General features: G+C 46.0%; 4 protein-coding genes and 2 long non-coding RNA genes across 11 annotated transcripts; 3 read left to right on the forward strand and 3 right to left on the reverse strand.

Annotated features, from left to right (window-relative positions):
• The first annotated feature begins 224 nt into the window (after positions 1 to 224).
• Positions 225 to 6,451, forward strand: LOC136198271 (cholesterol transporter ABCA5-like). Of its 4 annotated transcripts, XM_065988188.1 has the most exons (18): positions 229 to 1,914; positions 1,969 to 2,237; positions 2,291 to 2,517; positions 2,570 to 2,708; positions 2,768 to 2,858; positions 2,919 to 3,058; positions 3,106 to 3,995; positions 4,053 to 4,472; positions 4,523 to 4,618; positions 4,666 to 4,748; positions 4,804 to 5,155; positions 5,204 to 5,382; positions 5,442 to 5,517; positions 5,570 to 5,664; positions 5,718 to 5,834; positions 5,899 to 6,158; positions 6,204 to 6,259; positions 6,324 to 6,451. In XM_065988188.1, the coding sequence occupies exons 1-18, from the start codon at positions 443 to 445 to the stop codon at positions 6,366 to 6,368; spliced, it is 5,007 nt and encodes a 1,668-aa protein (XP_065844260.1). In that variant the 5' UTR covers positions 229 to 442; the 3' UTR covers positions 6,369 to 6,451. The 4 variants fall into 4 exon arrangements, with proteins under 4 accessions (XP_065844261.1, XP_065844258.1, XP_065844259.1 ...); XM_065988186.1 differs by having other exon boundaries at positions 228 to 1,914; positions 2,768 to 3,058; XM_065988187.1 differs by having other exon boundaries at positions 228 to 1,914; positions 2,768 to 3,058; positions 4,810 to 5,155.
• Positions 6,452 to 9,726: 3,275 nt separating this feature from the next.
• On the forward strand, positions 9,727 to 12,226 carry LOC136198272 (uncharacterized). Of its 3 annotated transcripts, XM_065988192.1 has the most exons (6): positions 9,727 to 9,805; positions 9,855 to 10,131; positions 10,188 to 10,283; positions 10,344 to 11,248; positions 11,300 to 11,803; positions 11,860 to 12,226. In XM_065988192.1, exons 4-6 carry the CDS (start codon positions 10,526 to 10,528, stop codon positions 12,091 to 12,093), a joined length of 1,461 nt encoding a protein of 486 aa, XP_065844264.1. In that variant the 5' UTR covers positions 9,727 to 9,805; positions 9,855 to 10,131; positions 10,188 to 10,283; positions 10,344 to 10,525; the 3' UTR covers positions 12,094 to 12,226. The 3 variants fall into 3 exon arrangements, with proteins under 3 accessions (XP_065844264.1, XP_065844262.1, XP_065844265.1); XM_065988190.1 differs by having other exon boundaries at positions 10,188 to 11,248; XM_065988193.1 differs by having other exon boundaries at positions 9,732 to 9,805; positions 9,883 to 10,131; positions 10,188 to 11,248.
• Positions 12,227 to 12,754: 528 nt separating this feature from the next.
• LOC136198290 (uncharacterized) lies at positions 12,755 to 13,792 on the forward strand. Its single transcript, XR_010672731.1, has 3 exons — positions 12,755 to 12,773; positions 12,835 to 13,185; positions 13,244 to 13,792. It is a non-coding gene; the product is annotated as an uncharacterized lncRNA (long non-coding RNA).
• On the reverse strand, positions 13,654 to 14,690 carry LOC136198291 (uncharacterized). The gene is made up of 3 exons (XR_010672732.1): positions 14,421 to 14,690; positions 14,301 to 14,363; positions 13,654 to 14,240 (listed from the first exon to the last, which is right to left on the reverse strand). It is a non-coding gene; the product is annotated as an uncharacterized lncRNA (long non-coding RNA).
• Positions 14,691 to 15,405: 715 nt separating this feature from the next.
• On the reverse strand, positions 15,406 to 16,432 carry LOC136198297 (uncharacterized). Its single transcript, XM_065988215.1, has 5 exons — positions 16,387 to 16,432; positions 16,173 to 16,328; positions 15,960 to 16,112; positions 15,825 to 15,902; positions 15,406 to 15,746 (listed from the first exon to the last, which is right to left on the reverse strand). The coding sequence occupies exons 1-5, from the start codon at positions 16,426 to 16,428 to the stop codon at positions 15,432 to 15,434; spliced, it is 744 nt and encodes a 247-aa protein (XP_065844287.1). The 5' UTR covers positions 16,429 to 16,432; the 3' UTR covers positions 15,406 to 15,431.
• A 3,037-nt stretch (positions 16,433 to 19,469) lies between these two features.
• On the reverse strand, positions 19,470 to 22,488 carry LOC136198657 (uncharacterized). Its single transcript, XM_065988661.1, has 3 exons — positions 22,219 to 22,488; positions 21,822 to 22,103; positions 19,470 to 21,533 (listed from the first exon to the last, which is right to left on the reverse strand). The coding sequence occupies exons 1-3, from the start codon at positions 22,486 to 22,488 to the stop codon at positions 19,722 to 19,724; spliced, it is 2,364 nt and encodes a 787-aa protein (XP_065844733.1). The 3' UTR covers positions 19,470 to 19,721.
• Positions 22,489 to 27,475: the final 4,987 nt, after the last annotated feature.

Raw genomic sequence — 27,475 nt, forward strand, 5'->3', positions numbered from 1 at the left:
CATCAAACGCTTTCAGAAAAACGATCCTTACGATGTGGCGGATCAATGCAGTTCGATGTTAGACGAGTGGATTGAGAGAGAAGCTAGTAAGGCAACGGTGCACAGATTAATTGAAGCTTTAGTGAAAGCAAAAAGAAGAGACACCGCCGAAAAAGTTTTTGGAGTAGAACTGGTTGCGGAGGTTATATCTGTCACGTGATGCATCTATCTCTCAAAGCGTGCACTAACTTTAGATTCGATCCTGAGTAACTTAGTCCCTTCGACGAAAATGACGTCTAACTATTGTAAGTTTAATACGGCTCATGATATAAGAGAGCAGGTGAGGTCCATTATTAGCGCCCAATTTGCGCTCACGTGATCTAAGTGGCTGGATGGCGAGTGGCATGTTCGGAAGAAGCTCTCGCCTCTTTTCTACGGATCAGTGACGCCTTGGTGGTACGCGATGGGAACCTGGACACAGACAGTCTACCTCCTGAAGCGGAACTACTGGATCAAGACGCGAAACAAGAGGCAGAGCGTCCAAGAGCTTCTCTACCCCGTCTATCTCGTCGCGATCCTTGCTCTCATACGAGCCTTCGTTGAAACGAGTCCCCTCAAACCTTTGCGAGACTTTCCGTGCCAAGGCGTCGCTCCCCCGTTGTCGCACAATTTCAGTAATGACGTCATTGGAGTATCCGGGTCGCTCGAGCTTGTCCGAAACGCCACCCGTCGCTTTCTACCGCCTCTTCCGCAAATTGTCGCCGCGGAAAACGGATCCGAATTGGAGTCATTTTATCGAAAAAGACAAATCACGATCGGGATCGAATTCAACGCTTCTATGACGTCGTACGTGTTACGTTTTGCTGCTGACGTCATCGCCAATACGAACGACATGGAAACAAGCCTTTCGCAATGTCGCGACCATGATCAATACATTGGAAATTATTCCGGTTCAAATGTGGCGACAGATTGCCCAGCCTTCTCTTACGTGACGTCAGGCTTTGCAGTCCTTCAATCAGCTCTCGATTCGGAAATAATTCGAAGAGCGACCGGAAATGAAGGGGAAACAGTTTTCCGGTCGCGGTCATGTCTGTTTCCGAAGCGGAAGTACTATCCATCTATCGTAACACTTCAGATAATGATATCTCTTTACATGGTGGCGGCCTTCTCGCCGTTGGTCAATTTCCTTCTCATCAATCTCGTCACCGAAAAGGAGAAGAAACTCAAAGTTGGCATGCAAATGATGGGCCTTTCAGATGCCGCCTTCTGGCTCTCGTGGTTCCTCACTTACGCAATCGTCACCGCCGTCACGATTCTCATTGTCGTCGTCATATCGACGTTTGCCCTGTTCCCCAATTCCAACTTCTTCCTTCTTCTTCTTCTCTTCCTCGCATACGGCCTTTCCATCATCTCCTTTTCTTTCATGCTGACGCCTTTTTTTGATAGAGCAATTGCAGCTGGAGGCCTCGGCTCTCTCATGACAATCGTCTTTGGAGTACTCGTCATTCCGGCTATATTTTCCGATCTGTCAGCTTCCCTTCGGTGGGCGCTCTCTCTCATATCGCCGGCCGCTTTTGCGTTAGGACTCAACGAGCTCATCATTCTCGACAATCGATTTGGGGGTCTCACGTTCGGCAATTTCGTCTCGACTTCCCTCGGTTCGTACTCCGTGGGGTCGTCCGTTCTCATGCTCTTTCTCGATGCAATTCTCTATTGGTTTCTCGCCTTTTATTTCGACAACATCGTTCCCACGAAGTACGGTCGAGCCAAATCGCCGCTCTTCTGTTTCGAGTCGGCCTTTTGGAAGACCCAGTCGAGCTTACGATGGAGGGTTCCAAGTGATAGAGACATTTCGTTGGACGACGGTGACAATTTGCAAGACAATGTGGCCGTGGAGAATGTTTCCTCAGCGTTGAAGTCGAGTGTCGCTATCAGGTAGAGGAAAATAGTCCACGAAAGGAAATTTTTTTGAATTATTTTTCGCCGTAGAATTTCGTCTCTGCGAAAAGAATTCGTCGATAAGGAAAAGCAGAAAAATTGTTCAAAGCAATATGATGCTACAGTGACGGCACTCGCTGGACTTTCGCTGACCGTCTACGAGGGACAAATCACCGCTCTGCTCGGGCACAACGGAGCGGGAAAATCGACTCTTATAGCCTGTCTGACCGGTTTGACTAAATGCACGAGCGGAGGCGCAACTGTGTATAATTTGGATATCAATAATCCAATCGAAATAGACGAGATTCGACAAAGGACAGGTTCGAATTTGACTTGGGGGGCTAATTTTCACCTTAATTAACTTTTCTCGTAGGCGTTTGCTTGCAGCATGATCTACTCTTTGAAAATCTGACTGTGAGAGAACACTTGATTGTATTCTCCGGAATCAAAGGGATCCCAAAGGAAGAGATAGGGGAAAAAGTGCGAATGGCTCTCGAAGAAGTCGGTCTCGAAAAGGAGAGGGATGCGTACGCAACGAAATTGAGCGGGGGACAGAAGAGAAAGTTGTCCGTTGCCATCGCTCTCATAGGAAATCCCAAAGTAGGGCTTGTTGACATTATATGCGGATTAACCCTCAATTAATTAATATTAGATTTTGTTTTTGGACGAACCGACGAGTGGGATGGATCCGTATTCTCGTCGACAGCTCTGGTCTCTTCTCAAGAGCAAGAAAGAAGGACGGGTCATATTCCTGACGACTCAATTTATGGACGAGGCGGATATCCTAGCAGGTTCCGCGTTTGCATGATTGTAGATATAGGGAAGAATAGGAATTGAAGTGTCCACTTAGATCGGAAGGCTGTGCTGAGCAGAGGAAAATTGCAATGCGTCGGATCGTCTCTCTTCCTCAAGTCGCGCTTTGGAATCGGCTATCATCTGGGGCAAGTGATCAGCTTTGACGTAGCAGTCTACTTATTATACCTATATATATGTATATATAGTGTGGTATTGGAATCGAATGGAGATGTCGACGCAGTCACCGACGTGGTTAAACGAAACGTTCCCGATGCTCAAATGACTCGTTCTCGTGCCGGGGATTTATCCTATACGCTTCCTCTCAAAGACGTACCTCTCTTTCCGCGTATGAGATCGAATGCTAGAAGCAAAGATTTCAACAATACTTTTTAGAATTATTTGCTTCTCTCGAAGCGGCACCCCAATTGGGAATTCGAGATTTTGGCGTATCGATGACGTCGCTCGAGGAGGTATTTCTCCATTTGGAAGAGCTCGAAGCGGCGAAAGAAAACGAGAAAGAGGAAGAGGAGGAGGAGAAAGAGAAGGAAGATGCGATCCAAACCGAAGTCCGACCTGACGACTATCGATCCTCGATCCTAGGCTCCTCGCTCCTGTGGCAACAATTCAAAGCAATGCTATGGCTTCGACTTCTCGTCACTCTACGAAACGGAGGAGGCCTCTTCTTTCGCGGCTTCGTCGGTCCGATCATGGTCATAGTCGCCGTCGTCGTCGGACGACACATCGCTGTGAAGATCGGACAGCCTCAGAGTCTTCCACTCAACGCGTCCATCTACTTGACGAATCAGAGTCGAGCACTAGGAGACGCTTGTCGTCTCCCCGGAGTCGACGTCAAGCCGGCTCTGATGTTAAATAACGCTTCGAATCGATATCCTCGCTTGATCGAAGAACTCCGACGTCAGTCGACTGGCTTTTGTTTTCCCGGCGTCGACTTCAGTCGCGATGGGCTCGATCGCTATCTATTGAATTCGTCGTATGAGGCGCTCGCCGTGGACGTGTCCGCTGTCGCGCCCTTCGATTTCTCGCTCTTCTACAACGATACTCTCGTTCATTCGCTTCCTATTGGCATAAACGTGATGAGCAATGTGTACTATCGGAATTTGACGCAGTCGTCGGAAGGAATTGCCGTTACGAATTATCCTTTTCCGTACGAAAATCCGCCCATCCCGTTCGACGGGGATTCGTACGTGTTCGTGCTCATAGTGGGCATTGCTTTTCTCCTCACTCCGTCCAGCTTCGGACTTGAAATTGTGCAAGACAGAGAGGTGAGATGAAATAACATCATCATGTGTAACTAAATTAATTAATTGCGAATAATTTAGGTTCGGGCGCGTCATCAGCTGCACGTTTCCGGTTTACGTCGCATCATTTATTGGCTCTCCACGTTATCGATTCACTTGATCGCCTACGTCGTCCCCGTTCTAATTTTGCTCATTCTCATTCCGGCGATGAATATTGTTGTTTTTTGTCCTCCGCCGTCTCTTGGCCTCCTTGCCCTCGTCTTTCTCCTCTCGCTTCCCGTTCAGGCTCTCTTCGTCTACGCGGTGTCGTATTTGTTTAACAAGGCGGAGACGGTTCTGGGCATAATGCCAAGCGTCGTGCCCGCGCTGGGAATCTTACCCTATATCGTCGTCGCACTTTTGTATCATAAATTTCCCACATTGATGATTGCTCTTCATTACGTTTTCATGTTTCTTTTACCGCCGTATCTCCCACTAGGTTGTATGTGGTTTTTGACAGTTGTAAGTACGCAGAGGACGATAGTGCACTAGCGATTTATTTCTCTGTTTAGGTTTATCAGAAGCATAAGCTGGATCCGTCCGTCAATGACCTGTCCGCAGCTACCTACTTTTCCTTCTCATCCAACATATCTCCGGGCATTCTTATAGTATGAGATACGTCCCTTTTTGTATAGATCTTGTGAGAGTTTTTTAGATTCTGTTTCACGCGGCTCTGTTCTCCTTTCTCGTCGCCTGGCTGGATAAGCGAAGCATAGATGACAAGAGCTTTTGCTCCTGGTAAACAGAGATTGTGGATAATTAATTAAATAATTAATTTATTAATTTTCTGGAGTTTCAGCATTTTGGAAGAGGCCGTGAAAGAGTCGTCTCCTCTTCTAGCCGCACCAGAAAACGTACGTTCCGACGGCGACGATGACGTCGAAAGAGAAGAGGGGCGCGCAAGAGAAAATACTGGATCGAAAGGAGTGCCGATCCTGGTGAACGGACTCGGAAAAGATTTCGCAAAGAATTCCTCGTGTCGTTCACCGTGGCAACGGCGACAAGCGAACGTCAAAGTGGCTGTGAAAAGTCTTTCGGTGAAGGTGGAGAAGGGCGAGATATTGGGATTATTGGGTCCGAACGGCGCTGGAAAGACGACGACGTTGAGCGTGTTCACGGGACGTTTGATTCCGACTCGAGGAAAGGCAAGGAGCTTAGTTCACGCATTCAAATACTTTGTACGATCGACTTAGGTTTATTTGGACGGGGAGGAATTGGGAGACGGTCTGGACGCGGGGAGAGCAGCGTTCTCGCTTGGCTATTGCCCTCAGATTGACGCTCTTTGGCCGACAATTACTTTCGAAGAGCATCTGAAAATTTATTCGCTAATTAAAGGAGTCGATCCTCGATCTGTTAGTATGACGATTAAAGAGTACGTTTCGTTTCAATTTGTGTTATAAATTTGACTTTGACGTTTTAAATTCCATATAGGCTGTGTGGAATGATGAGAGTTGTTGAGCATTCACAAAAGAAAGCAAAGATACTCTCAGGAGGAACACGGCGAAAGGCCAGTGAAGTGTCTCCTGTTCATTTCTCTGCGTAACGATCGTTTTCATTAGCTGAGTTTTCTCATGAGTCTTGTTGGCGATCCGAGTTCCCTTCTCATGGACGAACCGTCGACCGGAATGGATCCTTCATCAAAGCGTTTTTTCTGGTAAGATCACATGGTAGTCATTGAGAAGCCAACGAAATAGCTAGTTATCTTAGGAAAATTATCAAAGAAGTCGTCGTCGACCGTAAGGCGACGATTTTAACAACTCACTCGATGGAAGAAGCAGACGCGCTTTGCTCGCGCGTCGGAATAATGGTCGCCGGATCCCTTCGGTGAGAGATTCTCTATCTTAAAGTTGTACGCTCCCAAGTTCCTTCCTCTCCCATCTGTCGATAGATGTCTTGGATCAACTCAGCACCTCAAGAATAAATACGGAATGGGCTATCAGTTGGAAGTGAAGGTGCGGCCCTCTCTGCAAGACGACGATCGATTGCGACAGGAAGCTGGGGCGGAGGCTCTCGCTGTCGTGACGGATCGCGTGAAGCGGCTCTTTCCGGGTGCTTGGCAGATCGAGTCTTTTGGGGATCGAGGAACGTACAGCGTACCGCGCGACTCGGTGCCGTCTCTCGCGCGAGCGTTTGGCGAATTGGAGAAGAGTAAGCGAAGCGATTTCGACTCGCTTTGGCGTAATTTCTTTGTAGTTAAGAGTGAGTTAAGCGTGGAGGAGTACAGTTTGAGTCAGAGCACGCTCGAGCAGGTATGTTATGGCACTGCATGCTTTACAGCGTGGCTTATGTATACGTGTATGGATGCCTATATAGGTCTTCCTCAGTTTTGCCAAGCAGCAGCTCGAAGACAATGACTGATGAGACGAAATTAGCAGGCATGAATGAAGGTTTTCGCGGGACATTTAGTTAATATTGAGATTCTTGTCTTTTTGTCGTTTGGAGGCCATGCTGTGATTTGCCACGCAAAGATCATTGTCTTGTATGGTAAGCCATGACAACTGATATCCAATGAGCAGAGCTTTAGCAGATCATGTACTGCGAGGATGGGCTGTTATACAGGGAAAAATAACTAAACTAAAGATTTAGTTCTGTTTCTTTCTAGATCGAATGTCGGATGATAAAACAAGCCTTTCCTAGCTAGCACGGACTCGCGTCGTCGCGTGATTTCCGGGACAGGAAGCTATGACGCGAAGCGTCAATCTTGTAAATAGCACTTTGGCGAGCATTCCAATAAGCTAATTCTTTTCGACTTTGTACTTCGTCTGTTCTTAATTTTTTCTTCGCGACGTACGTGTATACAAAGCTACTCTAACTAATTGGGTCGGTGAAACTTCGACAAGGAAGGAAAGAAGCGGAGAAACAGACATCATCAGAATGTTCCGAAAAGCCGCCTTTTCTTGTGTGATAACACGCGTGTTAATCTAGTCTGCATCAAGGACGATCGACTGAAGTGCTTGATGCAAGATGCTCTCCTGAATGGAGAGACTTTCAGAAAGGCAGAAGTGCTCTCTTTAGCTAAATTTAGCTCACAGATACATACCTTAGCGCATCAACGCGTCTTCTTTCTAAAGGTTTTCTTTCACGAAAACTTGACTACGTAAAATCATTTCAGAACGCCTATAGCGATCTTCAGTCAAAATGTCCTGGAAGGCTTTAACACTTTGCCGCTCAATCAGAACACGGTATTATATACGTTGTCATGCTATAGGTCTTTTAAATGCTAGTTTGCAGAAAGGGCTTATTGAGCAATGGACCACTGCAATGGACAAGGACAAGCGCCAGGGGCAAGCGCGCGAGACCAGCTAACGCACGCTGCTAGGTTCTTGTTCGTTCCTGCATAGGCTCGCTGGGTTCTACGTTCTACAATCGATCTCGGCGAACAGCGGCAAAAAAGTTAATTTCAAGTCAGCGTCTTGACAAAGATCAGCGAACGACAAAAGGTATGAACGTCACGAAAGAGGGTTATGCGTGCACACGCTGCCGAGCACATGGGTGCACACGTGGTAGACCAAATCGAAAACGCCGATGTTTCTTGCGCGTTTTTACGCCGAAAACCACCCTGTTTCTTTGCGGTCGATGTGGGGAAGTAAAATCCGCAGTACCACACGTATAGGCCGTTAATTCTTTAACTAAAAAATATTAGAGCGTTTTTTTCACAGTGGCACGGACGCGCTATACGTCGGTTTTAGCATTTGAGTTAGCCAGTCGGCAGTTTGGAGAATTAGAAGTGATACCTGCCGATAGGGGTTACGCGATAAGCTCAACGGGCGTGTGGGCGTGGGTGTACCTACTGTAGCAGCTAGGTTTCGCAAACTACACCGGCTGAATTGCAAGCAATTCAAGGTCTTTATTGCTTTTCTCTCAGACTCTCTCTGGCAGTGATAGGAAACTTCAAAATCTTCAGCAAATGAATCTTCTTTTCCTGTTAGCTTTATGTTTGCATTCTCTGGTATAATTAATGTCAACGCAATTTTTGAATAGTGCCCTGATTTGTTCATCGTCACCTCAGAATGACGGCGCTGATTCAAGCGTAGAATTGTTGTCGATTATCCGGATTCTGGCGGTAGCGGCGTTTTTCGTCATTTTTCTGCTTGCCTACGTCAAAGCTTGCTCCTGGTGGGCGTACAGGGCAATGAGAAGAAAGCTTAGCATGAGCTTTTCGCTTGTGCACCCGGCCCATCTTCCTCACGTGAACGTTGACCGAGAGGGGGAAAGAAAGATGCTAAAAGAAAAGCTTCTGACAATATCAATGTTTGGAAAGTACATTATCTACACTGGTCCCAAAGCCGCTGGTAAAACGCAACTGATGCACGAAGCCGTAGAGGAAATCGCCGCAGAAGGACTTCCGGGCGTCGTATTTCTGGAAGCTGATCCCGGGGAACCTGTTGCAAAGACGATAGCTGATGCCCTGGGAATGAACAGTGATTTCATTCTCTGTCCAGACGTATCTACGCTGCAGAGAATTTTGGAGGGAACCTTAGCGGTATCTTTCAGTGGCCGAAGAGTCGTTCTGAAGCATTGAGCTATCTTGAAAAAGCGCTTCGCAGAAACGTGTCATTATACGGAATGGAACGAAGACTGCTGACGATCGTAATTGATGAAGTTAGCATGCTACTTCCGGTGGGAAAGAAGCCGTCATATTCTGATGCAGAAGAGCTTTTTCAACTGCAGCTAATGGCAAAAAGTTTGGCTGACAACCGAGCAGTTAAGATGGTCTTCGTTGACTCGAGTGGGCCTGCGCTTGAGTTGATGCTAAGCGAGAGAGATGAATCCAGAATGGAATTGGTTATTGTTGAAGATGTATGGAATGCGCAAAATTTCCTAATAAAATGCCTCAAAGGAACAATGATAAATCCCGAATATGCGTTCCGCCACCTGACCGGATCTCGTCTCGAACTAATATTACATCTTACCAAACTTGCGCTGAATCAGAATTTACAGGGTCACTATTGGTCTCAGGAGGAGGTCATCGAAGCATTTCTTTGCGAGAAAGGTTTTGCGCCACTGCATGCCGCTGGTTTGAATCGACCACCTTCTCCCCACGATGAAAAGAAGGTGGCATTCATGTGGTATATCCTTCGAAAGCTTGTCAAAGTTTCGGAAAGCCAGTGTCTCTGGGAGCTACTAGAAGAATATTTCCTGCCATCCGATGACGTGCAAGCAATTTTCTCGCAATTATTGAAAGCTGACGTAATTTGCCTTGTTAGTGCCTATACGTACTGTCTTCACAGCCAAGCTGTGAAAACAGCAATCACATTGCGATGCAGATTACCGTTAGAGATCTGATTGCAGAGAAAAACCGGAATTCTAATTTTGTGTTATGTATGTGTACTTCTTGTGCCCCCACCTTGTTGCGTTTTGATCAGAGCGATGTGACAGAAACTTCAAGTGAAAAAAATCCTCTTAGACAGCAGCTCAAAGATCATGAATAATGAGCTAAAATATCAGAAACAAAAGGTTTTCGTAGAAAATTCAGTTTTGAGATGTTCATTTGTCTTTCTAGCAGATCCTATAACCTCTACCAGTGCAATACAGGAAGGATGAGCTCGGGAATTGATTTATTAGTCATTTCAGTTTTTCCTTAGACTGAGAAATCTCTTTTAACGCTTCTGAAGATGATACAAGCCTTTCGAAGTGTAACGCATAAAATGGACGGTGTCTTCGTGTCGTTGCGCGCCAAATTAGCGTCCTTTCTAATCCGGGTGATTATCCGGAACCGATCGAAGATAGCCAGCCTCTTCAGAAATTCTGAGATTGGAAGACTGCATAACAATCTTGCGCAACAGCTAGAGCAGGTGAAGAGCCGTTTGAGCGGTTTGCTTGGGGGTTGAGGCCTTTTTCGAGGATAAAGGAGTACGAAAGTCTGAACTAGGCCTAGTTCTTTGGCGTGACGCGGAACAAAGCTGAGAAAGAGACATCATGCAAGAAGCAATAGTCGAAAAGGCCGGTAATGCGGATCGCTTCAAAGACGTTTGCTTTGGTCCGATACTCTTTTTTTTCCAGACTTAATTAATTAATTGATTATGTAAAAAAGGTTAGGAATCCGGATGGGATAAGGAAACGCTGCGGTTTTTAGACTCAAAGAGTCTGGGGACTCAGGCGCTTTCATCTCAAAACGCAGGTGCGACCGAGACGAATTTTTCTGCATCTGCAGATTCAGCTGAGTTCATTTGTCAGAGAGGTACTGTACGGTATCCGTTGCCGACTTGGCTGAGCCAAATAACAGCTTGATTGAGCTTGTGAGCTTCAACCAAGCTGTTTCAAAGAGTACAAGTAAGGGGAATGGAGATTACCCTCTGTTCTTCGAACTTGGACAATGGAAGCCAACTTTAGCCCCAGGTCCTGTTAGATGCTTAGGCAACAGTGGCAACTTGGAAAATGGAAGCCAACCTTAGCCCAGGTCCTGTTATTTTACTGCATATCTATGTTTAGGCAAAAGTGGCGCAGTCGATGAAGGGTGATCGACTCATTCTTTTTGGCATTATTGAAGGGTTCAATTTCCAACATCCCCCTCCATGGTGTCGTCTTGGTTTTTTGTCGCTTGCCTTGCCTTCATCGCGTTTTCCGCGCACGGCTTTACAGCTCCTCCAACTCGGACCCGCGTCTTCACGGATCCCCCAACTACAGCCGCCGAAGTTGGCGAGAAACGCAAAGTCGTGCTCATCTTCGTCACCGAAAAGGGCGACGACCTCGAGTCGAATTACGCTGGCGGTGCGGCACTGTCGGCGAAGGCGACGTTCGACGGCGAGAACGACGGCGCCTTCGCTTTCGACGATTTCAATCTTCACTTTTCGTCCGTTCCCACGGATCTGCTAACGAACGATGACGGCTTTTCCTCGAGCCGGTCGTTGGGATTTGCCGCTGCTCGACTCGGTTCCGTCAACGCGACGAGCGACTGCCGTGGTCTCAAGGCCCGAATCGAGGGATCGGCTCATTCGAGCGTCTACGAAGCGCTCGACTTATACCGATTCTTTATCAATTCTCCCAATAACGAAAGCTATTACGCTCCCTATCAGCTTGTCGATGCGACGGCGTTGGTGAGCGTGGATAGCGAAGAGGGCGACGGAAACGTACTTCTCGATCAGCTCTATAACTTAAGCATGACGGAACCGACAAACGAAACATTTCGCATAAAATTTCACATTAAAATTGTTCTCTCAATCAGCCCGTCGTCGGCGCAACGAAACTTCGGAATTCTACCTTTGAAAATCGTCGTCTGGAAAATGATATGGGTCAAGGTTCGCATTATCTCGCTTTGTCTGTTTGCGAAAAAATTGAATATTATTTAGATTCTCGTCGTGCCCACTCCAAATGATCTTTTTGCTTTTCCGTTCGTTTTAAGACGCCGTCTTTGCATCCAACCTGTTCGAATTGATTACAGCACACGCAAATGTTTCAAGTCGCCCAGACGGGGATGGTGGTGGAACGGGAAGAGGCGATGCACGCTGTGCGAGAAGAAGCAAAGCGGCGCTGGCTTGCCATTCGGTCAACCGGGCGCAATTGCCCAGTGGGACAAAGTCAATATCGAATTCGAATTTCGAGAGTGGAAAACGGTGACAGATGAAGCGTTCGCTGTCGTCAGCGCGAGGGAGGAGTTTATACTGCGGAAAAAAGTCGACGACGCCGATTGCGTTGAAGTTTTTTTCGTTCCGGAATTTTCTCCGTCGAATTTGCACGGCGGAGGCGCGACGTGGCTTGTCGGCGTCGAAGGGGCAAAGGTTATAATTTCCGATGAGCAGGTCAATTGTAGTCCGGATGAAGATGGTGTCGATTTGACTCATTTGGCTCACCAGGTTCTGCCTTTTCTTCTTGCGATTTTTTATTTATTAGGTTTAAATTTATTTTCTAGTTGGGTCTCGTCATGGGATTGCGGCATCCTGGCGACGTGAATGGCGGAAGCACGGGCACTCTGATGTGCCCGTCCGGATGGAAGAACGACAATCCGAAGAGAAATAGTGAGGAGAATGGGATGAATGTCGTCCAGCCGCTGCTCAAGTGGGCAATCGTTCCGGGCGAAGGCGGGACGCCTGATTGCAAGAACAGTGGAGATTGTGGTCCTTGCGTTACGGGTCCAGCGTGCTAGTCGAAATAGCCATTTATCTCATTATCATCTCGTTGTTGTTCATTCACCAGTCTTTTCCCTTGAAAAATTCGCCAATTCTCAATCAATGAATCAATACTTTAATATACATGCACGAATCAGAGCGAAGCTACTCTCTAGGGGAGGAAAACGGGAGAAAGGCCAGTGAAGTTTCTCCTGTTTAAATATTTCTCTACGTAATGATTGTTTTCATTAGTTGCGTTTTCTCATGAGTCCGGTTGGTGATCCAAGTTAGATATCTACTTATGAATCAAGAAGCGAACGAAGTGTCTTCCCTAAGAAGATGGATCCTTTCGGTGCGGGTATCTCCCTCTCTCAGAGTTGTAGACCCTTGATTATGGAGTCTTCAATAATTCTTTCCATTCATAAGATGTCTTGGATTGACATCTTATGCCAGGTAAGTCATTAATAAATCGCGGGCAATAAATACGGAATGGGCCACAGCAGAGCTCATTTAGTGCATGCACTTACACCTCCTGTTTATTTCAATTTGGGCTTGAAATCTGGTGCAATCCGATGGAAATTAATTTCAGTATCAGTTCTGCTTCTCTAGAATGAGTAAGATTTTATCAACGTGCTTCTGATGATAAATCAAGCGCTTCTAAGCAAGTGCGTCATCGACGGATTATCCGGGCCTGCGACACCAAGACTCATCTTCTTTCGTAGGCAAATCATTAATGCTCTTCAATATGATGCGAAATTCTCTTTTCGTATGACCGGCAGGCGTTTGCATGCGGAAGACGTCGTGTTGCCGTTAACGTCGATCGCCTTTACCCGTCATTTTCGTGTTTCGTCTTTCTTGAAGATTGGGAGACAACACGACGCGAAGCGTCTTTCTTTCACGAAGGAGCGGGTCTTGCGGAGCCGTTTGAGCGATTCAGCTTGACGGATGAGGCCCCTTCCGAGGATCTAGTCATCGCCCAAGCTGAGCTGACCCGTATCACTTTTGTACGCGTTTACTATGCGTGTGAAGCGGCTCAACTTTGGCTTCATTTCCGACCTAACGTCGATCTCGCGATCTCCCCTTTTCGAAGATAAAAATTCAATGCGCTATTGTCTTTCCTGTTCAGAAAGGTAAAAGGAGAAACGGTGGACTACGAGTGCCAGTACACTTTGGATTGTGCATTTTTAGCTTTGTTTCCTGTGTAAGAGAAGAACAGATTTTGGAGCCATTCTTTAGGCTGGAGAAGCAGAGTTGAGCTTTATAGCATGTGACATCACAAAAGCGCTGGTAGGTTTTCCAGAATTGGCGCTCAGTCATACACCTAGCGAAGGGAGACTTGGATGTGGCGTAATGGTGCCGTGATCACGATATCGTTTTACTGATTTTCAGTGTCAACGCCAAAGATCATGAGAGACTTTGACACATTTTGTGTGGAAAAGTCCTTGCACACCTGGACGTCGAGAAATAAAGACACCACGTCTGGTTGCCCAAAGTGAAAGAAAAGTAGAAGGCTTGGTCGGCGCTCTCAGGCTCAAGAAAGAGATGACTAGTTGCAGTGGTTGAGCTTTGCACGGGTTTCCTTTGTACTGCATGGAAAGGGCGCGCACGCACGCACGCACCCACGCACGCGCGCGTATGGGAGTCCTGTGTGTCGTTAGCCAGAGCCGCGGACAAAACGAACAGTAGGCAGAGATAATAAATTTTATTGAATAAACCCGGAAATAAACCGGAAGTTGTGCAAAACTAAAATAACATCCTCTCGGCATTTCTAGGTTGGGGGGCGATTCACCCACGCCCCCTGGTGGACCACGGAGCCCGGAGTCTCGGTTGACCCACGAGACACGGGGTGCGGCCTCTTTATCCTCGATTGGCCTCGGAGAATAGCCTTGGGAGTGAAGCGTCCTCGGATGTGAGTCCGCCACCCATGTGATCCAAGGGGACCGCCATTGTAACCCACCGCGTCTCACCATAGTGGGGAAGCCAACTCTATCGGCCCCTGCTTTAGAGGTACGGCCTCTTTAGCCTCCTTGGCCTCGGAGGCCCTTGGGAGTGGATTGTCGACCATCCAGGGTCGCCACCGTGATTCCAAGGGATTTTAGCACGGCATCGAGACAAGCTCCATCTGTGGCGGAGCCCCTTCATACTCCTGGCTCAGAGTTGAAATGCGAAGGCTTTCCCCGTGCAACTAGAGTAGAGAAAGAAGTCAGCAGTATAGTATAATAGAGAGCTCTTCTAACAAACTCACCCCATGCACCCACATATGACTGCAAGTCCAGCGATACTTGTCCGTGCAGCTCCAGAACTAAACCTATTCAAAATGTGAGAGAATTTAAAACGTAAAGGAGCATAACAATCGTTTACGTGCCTGTAACTTTCGTTGTTTGCATGATCCTTTTAGGGAGACCCTCTCCACGCGATTGTGCTAAGATGCATCCTCGCTCTGATTTACGAAGGTATATGGGAACGCCCGCAAGCGCCGGAGAAGAGCGAGAGAGTTGCGCGGTGGTGACGTCGAACGTTTCGAAGAGTTGCGCGACGTTCTTTCACTCATTTCGTCTCTTTGCGCCGATTAGACCTGCTCGGCACGTTCTTCTGACGTTCTTTTGCACTTCTCGTGCTTTTCTCGCGGCCGAGCGGCCTCAATTCAGTCCACTGCGTGCCTCCGTGAATCGTGATCACATGTCTTCGAGATTCCCGTACACGATGTTTCCCTATTTTACGATTTTAAAAAAATCGTCTTGACGATTTTTGCCTTGACATTTTTTAAAAATCGTCTTGACGATTTTTGCCATTTTCGTGTAGTTTGTTCAGTTTCCTCTGCCAAACTAATCATAGTACGTACGCTCTAAACAAAAACAGATAAAATCCTCCCTCTGTGCCTCAATTAAACGTGCTCTCATTTGATCCTCTGCACACGTACGAGACCTTACTGTACCCAGTATGAGGAAAACCATGTAAAACAGCAAAGGATTCATTCCTCTGTCGACAGCCTGAGTTGTATAAGTTTCGCCTCATGACTATATCTGCGCTGACAGTGACTATTTAGCTTCAGCATGAGATTACCAGGTCAATCAGCAATAACATACAGCAATAACATACATACAGACTTGACAGATGTAAACGAAGTGAGCGTCTTTGCGTCAAATAGTCTGCATGCAAAGAACAAACAATTCATGCAATACTGGCGGCAGATACTGCGTTTGGAAAAATTCAAAAACGACTTCTCACACGTCTAAATACTGCGCGGTTACTAGACATTAACTAAACCCCAAGAGACCATCGTACGGTCTAAAGTTAGTAAGCTACTGTCTACCTAACGTTGACAAACAATTGCGCAGCGCCTAGCTCACTGAATGCCTTAAAAATTTAGTTGTTCTTACGTATTCGTTGTGACTGATCGATTTCGGTAGCACTCGGGGCCCTGATCAGTGGGCAAGCGCCGCGCTATAGTCGGAACACTAACTTTCTGTTTCGGCCTCTTCGTCGACTTTCGACGATGGTCAGACGGGTAAACTTGAAGACTGGGAACAATTCGTTTCACGAGAGCAAGAGACGATGTCTCGTTCGTAGGCCTTTTGTAAGAAAACGTAGGAAGACGATGCAGTGAAGCTTCGGCGTTTAATAGCGGAGAATTAGACTGAGCATCTTTAGACGTCTCTTGGCTGGACTTGGAAAGAGACTGGTTTAGCATCTACAGAAAAAAAGCAGTTATAGGCATATCTGATCACGAACAAAATATTGACAAGACAGTAAGAGCAATATTCCTTACGCTAAACATCTCTTCGAAAGCCTCCCGAAGATTTGACTGCATCGACTCCAATCTTCTTTCCAAACCTTCTATTCTATCCTAATAAAAATATGCACGAGAAGTTACGAAATCAAAGGATGGAACTCTGGCACTTACCACTACTTCGTCTATGTCAGTTCTTATGCAGGGAGATTTGCCTTTGGCTTCTCGAATGCGCTGTTTCACTCGATGTTGAATATTTTCCACGGCCGTTCCATCTATTTCTTCTTTCTGATCAAGCTCCACACCGAGAAAAGTCTCAGCTGCAACCTAAAGCAAATACGTAATCTCTAAGAAACTAAAACAGATGATTGTCTTTTCTTTTCGCACCGAATCCTTATCTCTAAACATTCGACTAGACAGTCCATTGAGCAGAACTCCCATCAATACACAGAACCAACCAAACGGCAGTGGAAAGACTCTCCCAGGCTCCAAGTCCATTATAACAATGGCCCTGGTATACTTCCATTCCCTCTCGGCGTTTTCCTATAAACAGCTTCGTTAATTAACTAAATACGATTTACAGCCTTGTCATCCATCTCACGTAAATATTCTCAAAGATTATTGTTACAAGACCAATAAGCATATTTAGCAGTATAACGGCCGCCAAAAGTAGCCAAACAGCGACAAATACGAGTAGAAGAGTCATCTCTTCGCCTGCACTTGTTTGAAAATCATTCAACTCGATGAGCCCAAAAAGAGCCCAAAAAAGGCTTACAACCGAACTGAATAAACTAGAGACAAACAATTGCATGTTAGGAAAGATTTCAGAAAGCCCCAGAGCAATTTACTTGGGATGACCAGGTTACCAAAGGTCACTCTATGGGTTCTAGTCTTTATTTAGTTTTTATCCATTACTGTACGTTTGATTCACAGTAGTAACGTACCTTGCCAGATGACCGTTTTTAAGTGATGGTTCTTGGATCAGAGCTGCTTGGAACGTGCTCGTCATGACGGCTGCAAAGGCAAGTCCAAACGTCAGTAGCATAACCAAGAAATAAATGACGTCTTTGCCCAAGGACCAAAAGGCAACTTGCAATGGGCCCAGGGAGCGGTGAAGTCGAAAAATTATTAGAAGATTGAGACAGGCAAACGTGGCAGCAAATCCTATCAGGATTAGGGAAGCGATGAGAACGTTGCAAAAGAAACTCTAAAAAGAGAAGACAAAATTGAAATTTTAACATACGAAGGTTCTATCTCATTAGGGTTAGTGGGTTTGCTTCAAAGTGATCACTCTTAAGTACAAAATTCTGAAAGCAACTTACAGAATTCGCTTGAAGCGCTTCGCTTGAACAGGTACTATTATGTCTTGACTGCTGTTCTAAAACAATACTATCAGCAACCACAAAGCCCAGAAGACTCAGTGCCAAAAGCGCTTCAATGATGTAACCGGTTACAAGAGGAATGTTCTCCCATTTCAGTACTATTGACGTTTTACCTTTAGCGTCACCCACCGTCTGGTTTTGGTGGCGTTGACGTTTAATCCAAAGAGCTACATCAATGAACTTTTCAAGAATGTACCCGAAACAGAAGCAAAGAACGAGGCCTTCAATAATCATACTCTTCCCTGAAAACTCCGTTGCAATGTTGTGGTGCATGTCGACGCGAAAGAGAAGCAAGATAACGAAGAGAAAGAACATGAACGTTTGGGCTCCATAGGCAATTGCGGAAATATGAAGAAGACGTAGACGGTTACTGAGCAAGGACAGAGAGAGCAAGTAGAGAAGATTCTCAACGTAGAAGAGAACAACGAGCCAGGCGTAGTGATACCAGCGAAGACCTGTCACGACAGCTCGAGTTAGTCGAGAATGGAGAAATTTTCCGCCTCGTTCTCCAAGAAGTAAATCACGTGTGAAAGGAATCGCTTCCTTTGATGATTCTTCCGACGGATCAAGACCGTACCACTTGCAATTTACGTACTGTTGAGCACCTCCAGAAGCTAGATACTACAAAACAAAATTTATTTCGACTCAACACAAACAGTCTGACGCCACTTGATTATATTATAATCGATTTTATGTAAGTAACTTGGGTCTGTACAGCAAAAAGTGCTGAATCTGTACCAAATATTTTGGCCAGCACTTATAATTAAAAGCAAGCTATTAATTAAGTGCGTCGACTGATTGCACCTACTAAAATCAATGTTTTTTACTTGCCTTTTTAAGACCTCTCTTTTTTGCCAAATTGATATGATCTCTGCTCACTAAATGAAACGCTTCTCTGTCGCTGTTCGTATCCCCCAGCATTGCCACAGTGAGATCTTCCAGCTCTTGGGAAACGGTCATAAAGCGATCCTTTGTACCGTCGTACTTATGCGTCTCGCCCTGCTCTCTCAAGTGCGCAACGAGTTTGATGCACAGGTCCTCCGGATTATCGCGATAAGCAATCGTCTGCGCCACTTCATATAGCAACGAGTCGAGATCATTGACGTCTGACGTCATCAACTTTTCATCATCGAAACGAGCTCCGTATTTCAGAAGAAGCAAAATGTTCTCCGGAATTGCTTTGGCTTTCGATTCTAATGCGTAATCCAAAGCGGTCTTACTCTTGCAGTCTTTCATTTGAATGACATTTTGCAGAGCGTCCGAGTCGTATCCTTCGTCGACTGCCAAAATGTGATGCACCTCCTGAAGAAAGAATTGGAGCAGATCCGGATAAACGTTAGCCCACGCAAGATAGTGAAAGACGGTTCGCTGAAAATTGTCCTTTGAGCGAACGAACTCGCTAGAGCATTCGTGCATCAGAGAGAGCAAACCTAAGCAAACAACTTCATTTGAAATAGAAAGTGCCATGCATGCGATGCTGAGTCAGGAAGGCAGGCGATGTCCCTCAGATTATACATACAAATATTTACATTTGCGCGGAATGGAAAGTGGGTGTAGCCATAGTTTAGACTGTACCCATAGATGTAATATGTAAAATGTAATACCCTATTACATCTATGCTGTACCCGAGTCGGATCAAGACCTGGTTCGCGTAATTCTCAGTCAGTGCTACATAGCTCACGCAGTGCATGCATGATATCGTAAGTCGATATCAAAAGTAAACTGACAGTGAAAGAGGACAGCAGGGTTCCGGTAAAAAGCCGGGTGGGGGCTCTGAGGGGATTTCGATTCCACAGGTCGTTTTCAGTCTGTTTCTCGATCACCGACTAACGTTAGAAACGACGCGTACCTTTCCGGATGACAGAGCTGTCTTTTTCGTCCATGATGTAATCGTTGGTGAAATGACGCTCTTTGAGAAAGTCAAAGAAGAGCTGCAAAGCTGTCATTCCGTCTCGCTCTTCGTATTGATTAGCTAAGCAGGGATCGCGCTCCTGTTCGCGACGCAGAGCCCTAATCCACTCGTCAACGTCCGACGCCTGAGGTACTTTCTCGCGGTCTAGGACAGAGCGAAGACCGGAGAGCGGAGCGCTAACGAGCTCCTTCCACAGGCCTGTCGGCGTCGGCGACGACAAACGAACGTGAGGAGACGCTTGAGCTCTCGTTAGCAAAGACATCTTTCGCCCGGCGTTCGGTGTTTCTGAGGTCTCAAGCGCGCTACGTTGACTTTAGAACGAGGATAATTAAATTACGTCACTTGGCGCGAATAACCTAATAGGCAGATGCCGTATATCGTCATCTCTGAATGAGGGAAATTGGAAATTGAAATAACATGCAAATTTGGAAGTATTTTTCTCTGAAACGCACATGCACTATAGTGACTATACGACGTATGCCAACTTGTTAACGTCATGTACCATGCGTTCCTTTATACATACAATTCTACGTGTCACCTATAGCACAGCATCTTGTGGAGACAGACGATCAAGAAATAAAGTGGATTCATTCAGTTGACATCAGTGATCAATCTAGACTCCAAATGTGACCTTGCATGGAGTTAAAACGCTGTTATCGCCGTCGCGTTTGATCTCTTCTTTGAATGCGAGTCACTCGTTGGATCACCTCGACGCTTTTTTAGCCGAAGCGCTTTTCCAAATAGCTTTCGCACTTTTTGATTTAATACAAAAACTAGAAGAAGCGTGATGGCTTGAAACAAATTGGCCACCGTAAAGCAATACCACAACCATTCTTCATCTGTCAAAACTGCAACGTAAGCCAGAATAAAGGTCAATCCAAGCAGAGCAAAAGTTCCCAAAAATATGCGAATTTGTTTTTGAATTTTTTCCAACGCCGACGACTTTGCAACGAGCTCCGTTAGACGAGCTGCTTGCTTTAGTTGCTTTCGAACAACAAATGATAGAACTACAAAGCAAGAAAAATTAAAAACAAGAACAACGGCGACTGGAATTCCGAAAGCGGCAAGAACGGCTAGGTCAGGCTGAATCCAGCATAAACGGTCAGACGAATATGTTATGTTCACAGTTGTGCCGTACTGCAAAGCCAAGCAAACGACGCAAACAACTGCTGACACTCCCCAAGCAAAGAACGAAGCTTTGGCAAAACGTTTAAAAGTGGTTTTGCGAATTTCTTCTATATTTCGCATATCCACCTTTACAAAAGTTTTCACGAGATCGATGGCAATTACTAACGACCACAAAAAGTGTGACAGCTGAAAGAAATGAAGAAAGAAACCCATCGACGTGCAGACGGCTTTGCTTTCAACCCAACCAAGTCCTATCACCATAAATATGAAGGATGATCCAAGAGAAAGCGCGTAACCAGCTATGCAAAGCCCAGGATACGTTCTTAAGTCCTTGAACACGACGTGGGTGATAAACAAAATAAAGCATATAATAGCTGTGGCGATGCTGACAGATGAGCTGAAAATTGCATACAGTCTAGAATAATCCCACACTTTGATTGTCTTTGTTTCGTTATACTCTCGTTGAAATGTTGAACAGACGAAAATTGAGCTACCGTTTTCGGACAGAGTATACTGAGACCTGTTGTAGCTTTTGCTACTTGATAACACGGTAACCAACCCGTCAGAAGAGACGTTATACTCGTTCGATTTATATTCGATTTGAGGGCAACGAATTTGGTTGTTGTCTGATATCAAGGTAGCAAACGTTACATTTCCAGTAGTAAATATAATACCTTTGTAAACAAACGACACGTTAAGTAGAGCAAGAGTTGAATTTAGTTCATTCCATTCCAACTCTGGAAAAAACGAAGAAAAGTTGGCCGAGACAACAACTGTCTTTTTGTAGATGTAAAGAGAGGTAATTTCGACACTAGCATTGTTTGGAGAATAATGTTTCAGCAGTTTTTGAATTTCTACTGAGACGATGTTTGAATACTCATCTCTAAGTGTAGCATTGGTTCTGAAAGTTAGAAGATAAACGGCGAAAGCTCTTTTACAGCGGTAGCCGTCTAATAGTACATAACCACTGCTGCACACTGCCGGAACGCAGGTGAGACGCTGTGGATCATAGACGTATCCATAAGAACAGTACTTTAGCTCATTGACGTCAATTTCGGAAATTTGTTTTGCTTGATTGAATAATAAAGAAGGCGGGAACAGATTCGGTTGTTCCAAACAACTCACTGGTGGAACTTCCAGAGAGTCTAAGCGAGAGTCAGCCGAACTATTGTTGAGATAGTACAGCAAATCTTCAAATCTGACAATGGGTCCAAACGCCAGTTTCGGTTCCTCGTAACAGAAAAGGGACGACAAAGATATTCCGTTGCAGAACGCACAATGGCGATTTCGAAAATACGTACCAGAAGTAGACCAGACGTAATCGGTCTAAGACAGACACTTGTCTTGCAGACAGGTGTAGTTTGACGCTGGTAGAGAGTAACCAAGTTTGGAGCTAAGTTCAGAGAGACTTAGACAAGTGCTGATCGACTGAATACACCGCCTTAGAAAAGCGCCGCTCGAAAGGCTTGGTTCTATTTTAGCAAGACTGCAGTTCAGTTTTGAAATGGCTGGAGTGATGCACAGCTTGGAAGGGGATGCGTTTGCTAACACTCCTCCCTATACACGAACACAATTATAACGTTATCATGTCACATCACACTGGATTTTACGTACCTTGCAGAAAAAGTACGGTCGCCAATATGTAATCTGACTTTCTTCGAGATAATTGCATTTGGCGCAATAGATGTTTGCGTAGGTGTAGAACGGCGAGCTGACTGGGAGCTGAAGTTTCAGGGATTCTCGAAGACCAGAGGCAGTTATATTGGACGTGTTCTCGCACCTCTGACGAGTGTCATCATTGGGCCAGCGAAACGAACAGCGACTAAACATGTACCAAGCGCTGAGCCCAAATTTCGTCGGAGACGGATTGACGCACGCTAGACTGGGGAAGGCTTTCTGCCGGAAGAGTGTAATTAGCGACACATTATTGCTAAAATGCACTGACAATTAAATGAGCGCCTCTGACGTTTGAATAATCAATGATTATGCATCGTTTGGTAAGTGATCTCACCTGAATCGACGATTCGCTGCAGCAATCTCCGAAGAACGGACATTCGCTATCGCAACTGCAACGCGGGGATAGGATTCCAGCCGTACGATTGCTGATATCAGGTAGCGGGCATTGCGTGACCCACGGGCAACCGCTTCCTGGAAACGACGACGACGCAGAGGAAGGATACTCTTCAAATGGAAGATTGAGACACGTTGGATACGAAGCGATAATAATCGACGATCGTGGTGCCAGAAGAAGGACGAGAAGAAGCGGTAGAAAAGCAGCCATCCGATGCTATTCGAAAGCGTAACAGCTGTATAAACTTCGTAGCTTTCGTTGGGCTTGTAAGATGTCTGCTGCGGCGGCGCCTTGTTGTTGAAGGACAATGCGATGACGTGATATGTTAGCGTGCGCTCGCCTGTTTTCCCGCGATCTCGAGGGAGTTCCGGTTCGCTCTTCAGAGTTCGAACGTTGGCCTCGCAGATCCGGCTAAACGTTGGCTCACGCAAGATAGTAAAATACGGTTCACTGCATATGCCTTAGAGCGATCAAACTCACTTGTGCATTAGAAGCAGTGAAACAACTTCAGTGAAATAGAAAGTTCCAGGTGGTGACGCAAAACCCCGTGCAATGCTATATATGAGTCAAGCTATAGTCTAGTCCCCTCGTGCAGATAGGTATATAAATACTTACACTCTGCAGAACGGAAAGTTGGTGATGTCAAAAGTCGATGATATCACAGACCGGAGTAAAGTAAACTGACAGTGAATTAGACGGGACATCAGGGTTTCCGGACATCAGGGTTCCGGGAAAAAGCCGGCCGGGTGGGGGTCTGAGTCTACAGATCGTTCTCAGTCTGTTTCTCGGTCACTGTCTAATGTTATAAAACCGTACAAACCTTTTCGAATGACAGAACTGTCCTTTTCGTCCATAATGCACCCGTTGGTGAAATGAAGCTTCTTGAGAAAGAGAGCAAAGAAAAGCTGAAAAGCCGTCATTCCGTCGTAAGAAAAGCGCTCTTGTTCGCGACGAAGAGCTCAAATCCAGTCGTCAACGTCCGACGCCTGAGGTCCTCTCCCGCCGTCTAGGACGGAGCGAAGACCGGCGAGCGGAGCGCTAAGAAGCTCCTTTTATAGGCCTGTCGGCGTAGGCAACGACGAACGAACGCCTGAGCTCTCGTTAGCGACGACATCTTTGGAGGTCTCAAGCGCGCTACATATGGGGCGAAAGGAAAAACGGAAATGCGTCACTTGGCGCGAAAAACCTACACTAATTAAAACGTTGTAAGTCTGGCGTCATTGCTAAGTATGCCATCTCGTTGTTTATTAAAATGTACCGTGCGTTCCTTACATTACACATACAATTGTAGCTAAGGCTAAATAAATTCCATTAGGTTGACACCTTGATTAATTCAGATTCCAAATGTGGCCTTGTATGGAGTTACAACGCAGTCATCGCCGTCTCGTTCGATTTCTTCCTCGAGTACGAGTTACTCGTTTGATACTCTCGGTGCTTTGTTAGCTGAAGCGCTTTTCCAAATAGCTTTCGCACTTTTCGATTTAATGCAAAAACCACAAGAAGCGTGACGGCTTGAAACAAATTGGCCACCGTAAAGCAATACCACAGCCATTCTTCATCTGTCAGAACTGCAACGTAAGCCAGAATAAAGGTCAATCCAAGCAAAGCGAAAGTTCCCAAAAATATGCGAATTTGTTTTTGAATTTTTGCCAACGCCGACGACTTTGCAACGAGCTCCGTTAGACAAGCTGCTTGCTTTAGTTGCTTTCGAACAACAAACGATAGAACCACAAAGCAAGAAAAATTAAAAACCATGCAGAACAACGGCGACGGGAATTCCGAAGGCGACAAGAACGGCTAGGTCAGGCTGAATCCAGCATAAACGATCAGACGAATATGTTATATTCACAGTCGTAACGTACTGCAAAGCCAAGCAAACGACGCAAACAACTGCTGAAATTCCCCAAGCAAAGAACGACGCTTTGGCAAAACGCTTTAGCGCGGTTTTGCGAATTTCTTCCACGTTTCGCATATCTACTGTTACAAACGTTTTCACGAGATTGATGGCAATTACCGACGACCACGCGAAGTGTGACAGCTGGAAGAAATGAAGAAGGAATCCCATCGACGTGCAGGCGGCTTTGTTTTCAACCCAACCAAGTCCTATCACCATAAATGTGAAGGAAAATCCAAGGGAAAGCGCGTATCCAGCTATGCAAAGACCAGGATAGGTTCGTAGGTCTTTGAACCCGACGTAGGTGACGAACAAAATGAAGCATACAATAGCTGTGGCGATGCTTACAGATGCACTGAAAATCGCATAAGGTTGAGAATAATCCCACACTTTGATTGTCGTTGTTTCGTTAAACTCTCGTCGAAATGTCGAACAGACGAAAATTGAACTTTCGTTTTTTGAAAGAGTATACTGAGACCTGTTGTAGCTTTCGCCACTTGATAGGACAGTGACCAAACCGTCAGAAGAGACGTTATACTCGTTTGAATTATATTCTATTTGCGGACAACGAAGTTCTTTGTTGTCTGATATCAAGGTAGCGAACGTTGAATTCCTAGTTGTGAAGATAATACCTTTGTAAACAAAAGTCACGTTAAGTACAGAGAGAGATGAATTTAATTCGTTCCATTCCAAGTCTGTAAAGGACGACGAAGAAAAGTTTGCCAAGACAAACACTTCCCTTTCGATGATGTAAAGAGAGCTGATTTCGACGTTAGTGGTGTTGGGAGAATAATTTTCCAGCAATTCTCGAATCTCGACAGAGACATTGTTTGAATATTCATCTCTAAGTGTAGCGTTGGTTATGAAAGTTAAAAGATAAACGGCGAAAGCTCTTCTACAACGGTAACCATCTATTAGCACATGTCCAGTGCGGCACCGCACCGGAACACAGGTGAGCCGCTGTGGATCGTAGACGTATCCATAGGAGCAGTATTTTAGCTCATTGACGTCGATTTCGGTGAATGGCTTATCTTGATTGAATAATAAAGAAGGAGGGAGTAGAACTGGCGGAAACACACAAAAGATCGGTAAAAATGTCAACGAGTCTAAGCGAGAATCGGCCGATGTGTTGTTGAGATAGTATAGCAAATCGTCAAATCTGACCATGGGTCCAAATAACAATTTCGGTTCTTTGTAACAGAAAAGGGACGACAACGAAATTCCATTGCAGAATGCACAATGACGATTTCGAAAGTAAGTGCCAGAAGTAGACCAAACGTAATCGGTGTAAGAAAGACACTTGTCTCGCAGACAGGTGTAGTTTGACGTCGTTAGAAGATAACCAAGTTTGGAGCTCAGTTCAGAGAGACTTAGACAAGTGCTGATCGACTGAAAGCACCGCCTTAGAGAAGGTTGTTCTAAATGATTTGGTTGAATCGTAGCTAGACTACAGTTCAGTTTTGAAATGGCTGGAGTAATGCACGTTGCGTTTGCCTTGGAAGGCGATATGTTTCCAGACTCCACTCCCTATAGACGTACGCAAATAACATTGTGTCACATCACGGTGGATTTAGCGTACCTTGCAGAAAAAGGCCGGTTCCCAATATCTGACGCGGCTTTCTTCGTGATAATTGCATTTGGCGCAATAGATGTTCGCGTAGGTGTAGAACGACGAGCTGACTGGGAGCTGAAGTTTCAGGGATTCTCGAAGATCAGAGGCAATAATGGACGAGTTCTCGCACCTCTGACGAGTGTCGTCATTGGGCCAACGAGACGAACAGCGAGTAAACATGTACCAAGCGCTCTGCCCAAATTTCGTCGGAGACGGGTTGACGCACATTTGACCAGGAAAGGCTTCCGGTAGTCTCTACCGGAAGAGTGCAATTATAGGAAATAAAATATGCACTGAAAATTGAATATAGCGCCTCTAACTTTGATTAATCAAACGCAGCGTTAAGTAATTATTTAATTAATTAAGATAGCCTGCGGCTCACCTGACTCGACGATCGGCTACAACAATCTCCGAAGAAGGAGCACTGGTTATCGCAATTGCAACGCGGCGATAAGATTCCAGTTGTACGATTGCCGACAGCACGTAGCGGGCACTGCGTGACCCACGGGCAACCGCTTCCGGGAAAAGATGACGACAAAAGAGAAGGATACTCTTCAAAAGGAAGATCGAGGCAAGATGGATACGAAGCGATGACCGGTGATCGTCGTGCCAGAAGAAGAACGAGAAGAAGCCATGGAAAAGCAGTCATCTGATTGCGTTGGGCGCCTTGAGGGACAAAGGGACCGACGTTAGGCTAGCGTGCGCTCGCCCTTTCCGAATGTTCTGTCGGCCTCGCCGCGTGGCCGCCGACCGTTCGTTTACAAGAACGACTGCTTTCTCAAGGACGGGAAACCGTTTCGCTACATATCGGGAGGCATACATTGTACCTCGACCGTACTTGGCTGCCGGCTTGAACAATTCAAACGTGCGTGCCAGCAAAGACCTTAGTAGATCTACCTATGCGAAAAGAAGAAACTTTTAGGTACGTGGCGTGGATTGTCCACAAACCGGTCCAAGGCCAATTCAACTTCGAAGGAGACGCCGACTTGGTAGCATTCCTAAAAGCTGCTCAGGACGCTGATCTTTTAGTCATTCTCAGAGTACTGTAGTTCGTAATCCCGTGGTATATATAAAATTATGCCTAGGTCCGTACATCTGCGCTGAATGGGAATCTTTGAGTCCAAATTGACGATTTCTAATTTTTCAGTCAGCGTTATCCTGCATTCAGGGTGGATTTGATTTCCGGGCTGGTTGTCCAAGGATCCTTCCATTCGATTCCGATCGTCCAATCCAAGTGTCTAATTGGCTGATGAGTTTCCACTAGCGCGGAACGGAAAGTGGGAGTAACCATAGTTTTGGCCCGATTCGGATATCAAGACCTGGTCCGATCGACAGTCAGTGTGGCATAGCTCTCTAGTGATGTCGTAAGTCGATATCGCTGACCGGAGTTTGCATGCTGTTACCAGTTACTTCAAAAGTAAACTGACAGTGAAACAGGACATCCACCTTGAGAAAGGCGAAGAAGAGCTGTCACTCCGTCGCGCTCTTCGTATTGATTCGCTAAGCAGGGATCGCGCTCTTGTTCGCGACGCACAGCTCTAATCCATTCGTCAACGTCCGGCGCCTGAGGTGCTCTTCCGCGGTCTAGGACGGAGCGAAGACCGGATAGGAGAGCGCTAACAAGCTCCTTCCATAGGCCTGACGGCGCGGGCAACGACGAACGAACGCGAGGTGACGCCTGAGCTCTCGTT

This window comes from Oscarella lobularis, chromosome 19, assembly GCF_947507565.1.
Source record: "Oscarella lobularis chromosome 19, ooOscLobu1.1, whole genome shotgun sequence".
In the NCBI taxonomy this organism is placed as follows: domain Eukaryota; kingdom Metazoa; phylum Porifera; class Homoscleromorpha; order Homosclerophorida; family Oscarellidae; genus Oscarella; species Oscarella lobularis.

What these genes read in the sequence shown, in the direction of transcription:
- LOC136198271 (XM_065988186.1), top strand. Translation starts at nt 443, where the DNA reads ATGGGAACCTGGACACAGACAGTCTACCTCCTGAAGCGGAACTACTGG. An exon ending in CTCTCATAGGAAATCCCAAA is followed by an intron (nt 2,518 to 2,569) that starts GTAGGGCTTGTT and finishes AATTAATATTAG; the next exon opens with ATTTTGTTTTTGGACGAACC. An exon ending in AGACGTACCTCTCTTTCCGC is followed by an intron (nt 3,059 to 3,105) that starts GTATGAGATCGA and finishes AATACTTTTTAG; the next exon opens with AATTATTTGCTTCTCTCGAA.
- LOC136198272 (XM_065988190.1), top strand. Translation starts at nt 10,526, where the DNA reads ATGGTGTCGTCTTGGTTTTTTGTCGCTTGCCTTGCCTTCATCGCGTTT. An exon ending in GGAAAATGATATGGGTCAAG is followed by an intron (nt 11,249 to 11,299) that starts GTTCGCATTATC and finishes AATATTATTTAG; the next exon opens with ATTCTCGTCGTGCCCACTCC. An exon ending in TGACTCATTTGGCTCACCAG is followed by an intron (nt 11,804 to 11,859) that starts GTTCTGCCTTTT and finishes TTTATTTTCTAG; the next exon opens with TTGGGTCTCGTCATGGGATT.
- LOC136198297 (XM_065988215.1), bottom strand. Translation starts at nt 16,428, where the DNA reads ATGCTTATTGGTCTTGTAACAATAATCTTTGAGAATATTTAC. An exon ending in TGTTTAGAGATAAGGATTCG is followed by an intron (nt 16,113 to 16,172) that starts GTGCGAAAAGAA and finishes TATTTGCTTTAG; the next exon opens with GTTGCAGCTGAGACTTTTCT. An exon ending in CTTTCGAAGAGATGTTTAGC is followed by an intron (nt 15,747 to 15,824) that starts GTAAGGAATATT and finishes TTTTTTCTGTAG; the next exon opens with ATGCTAAACCAGTCTCTTTC.
- LOC136198657 (XM_065988661.1), bottom strand. Translation starts at nt 22,488, where the DNA reads ATGGCTGCTTTTCTACCGCTTCTTCTCGTCCTTCTTCTGGCACCACGA. An exon ending in GCAGCGAATCGTCGATTCAG is followed by an intron (nt 22,104 to 22,218) that starts GTGAGATCACTT and finishes CTCTTCCGGCAG; the next exon opens with AAAGCCTTCCCCAGTCTAGC. An exon ending in GACCGTACTTTTTCTGCAAG is followed by an intron (nt 21,534 to 21,821) that starts GTACGTAAAATC and finishes TGTCTGTCTTAG; the next exon opens with ACCGATTACGTCTGGTCTAC.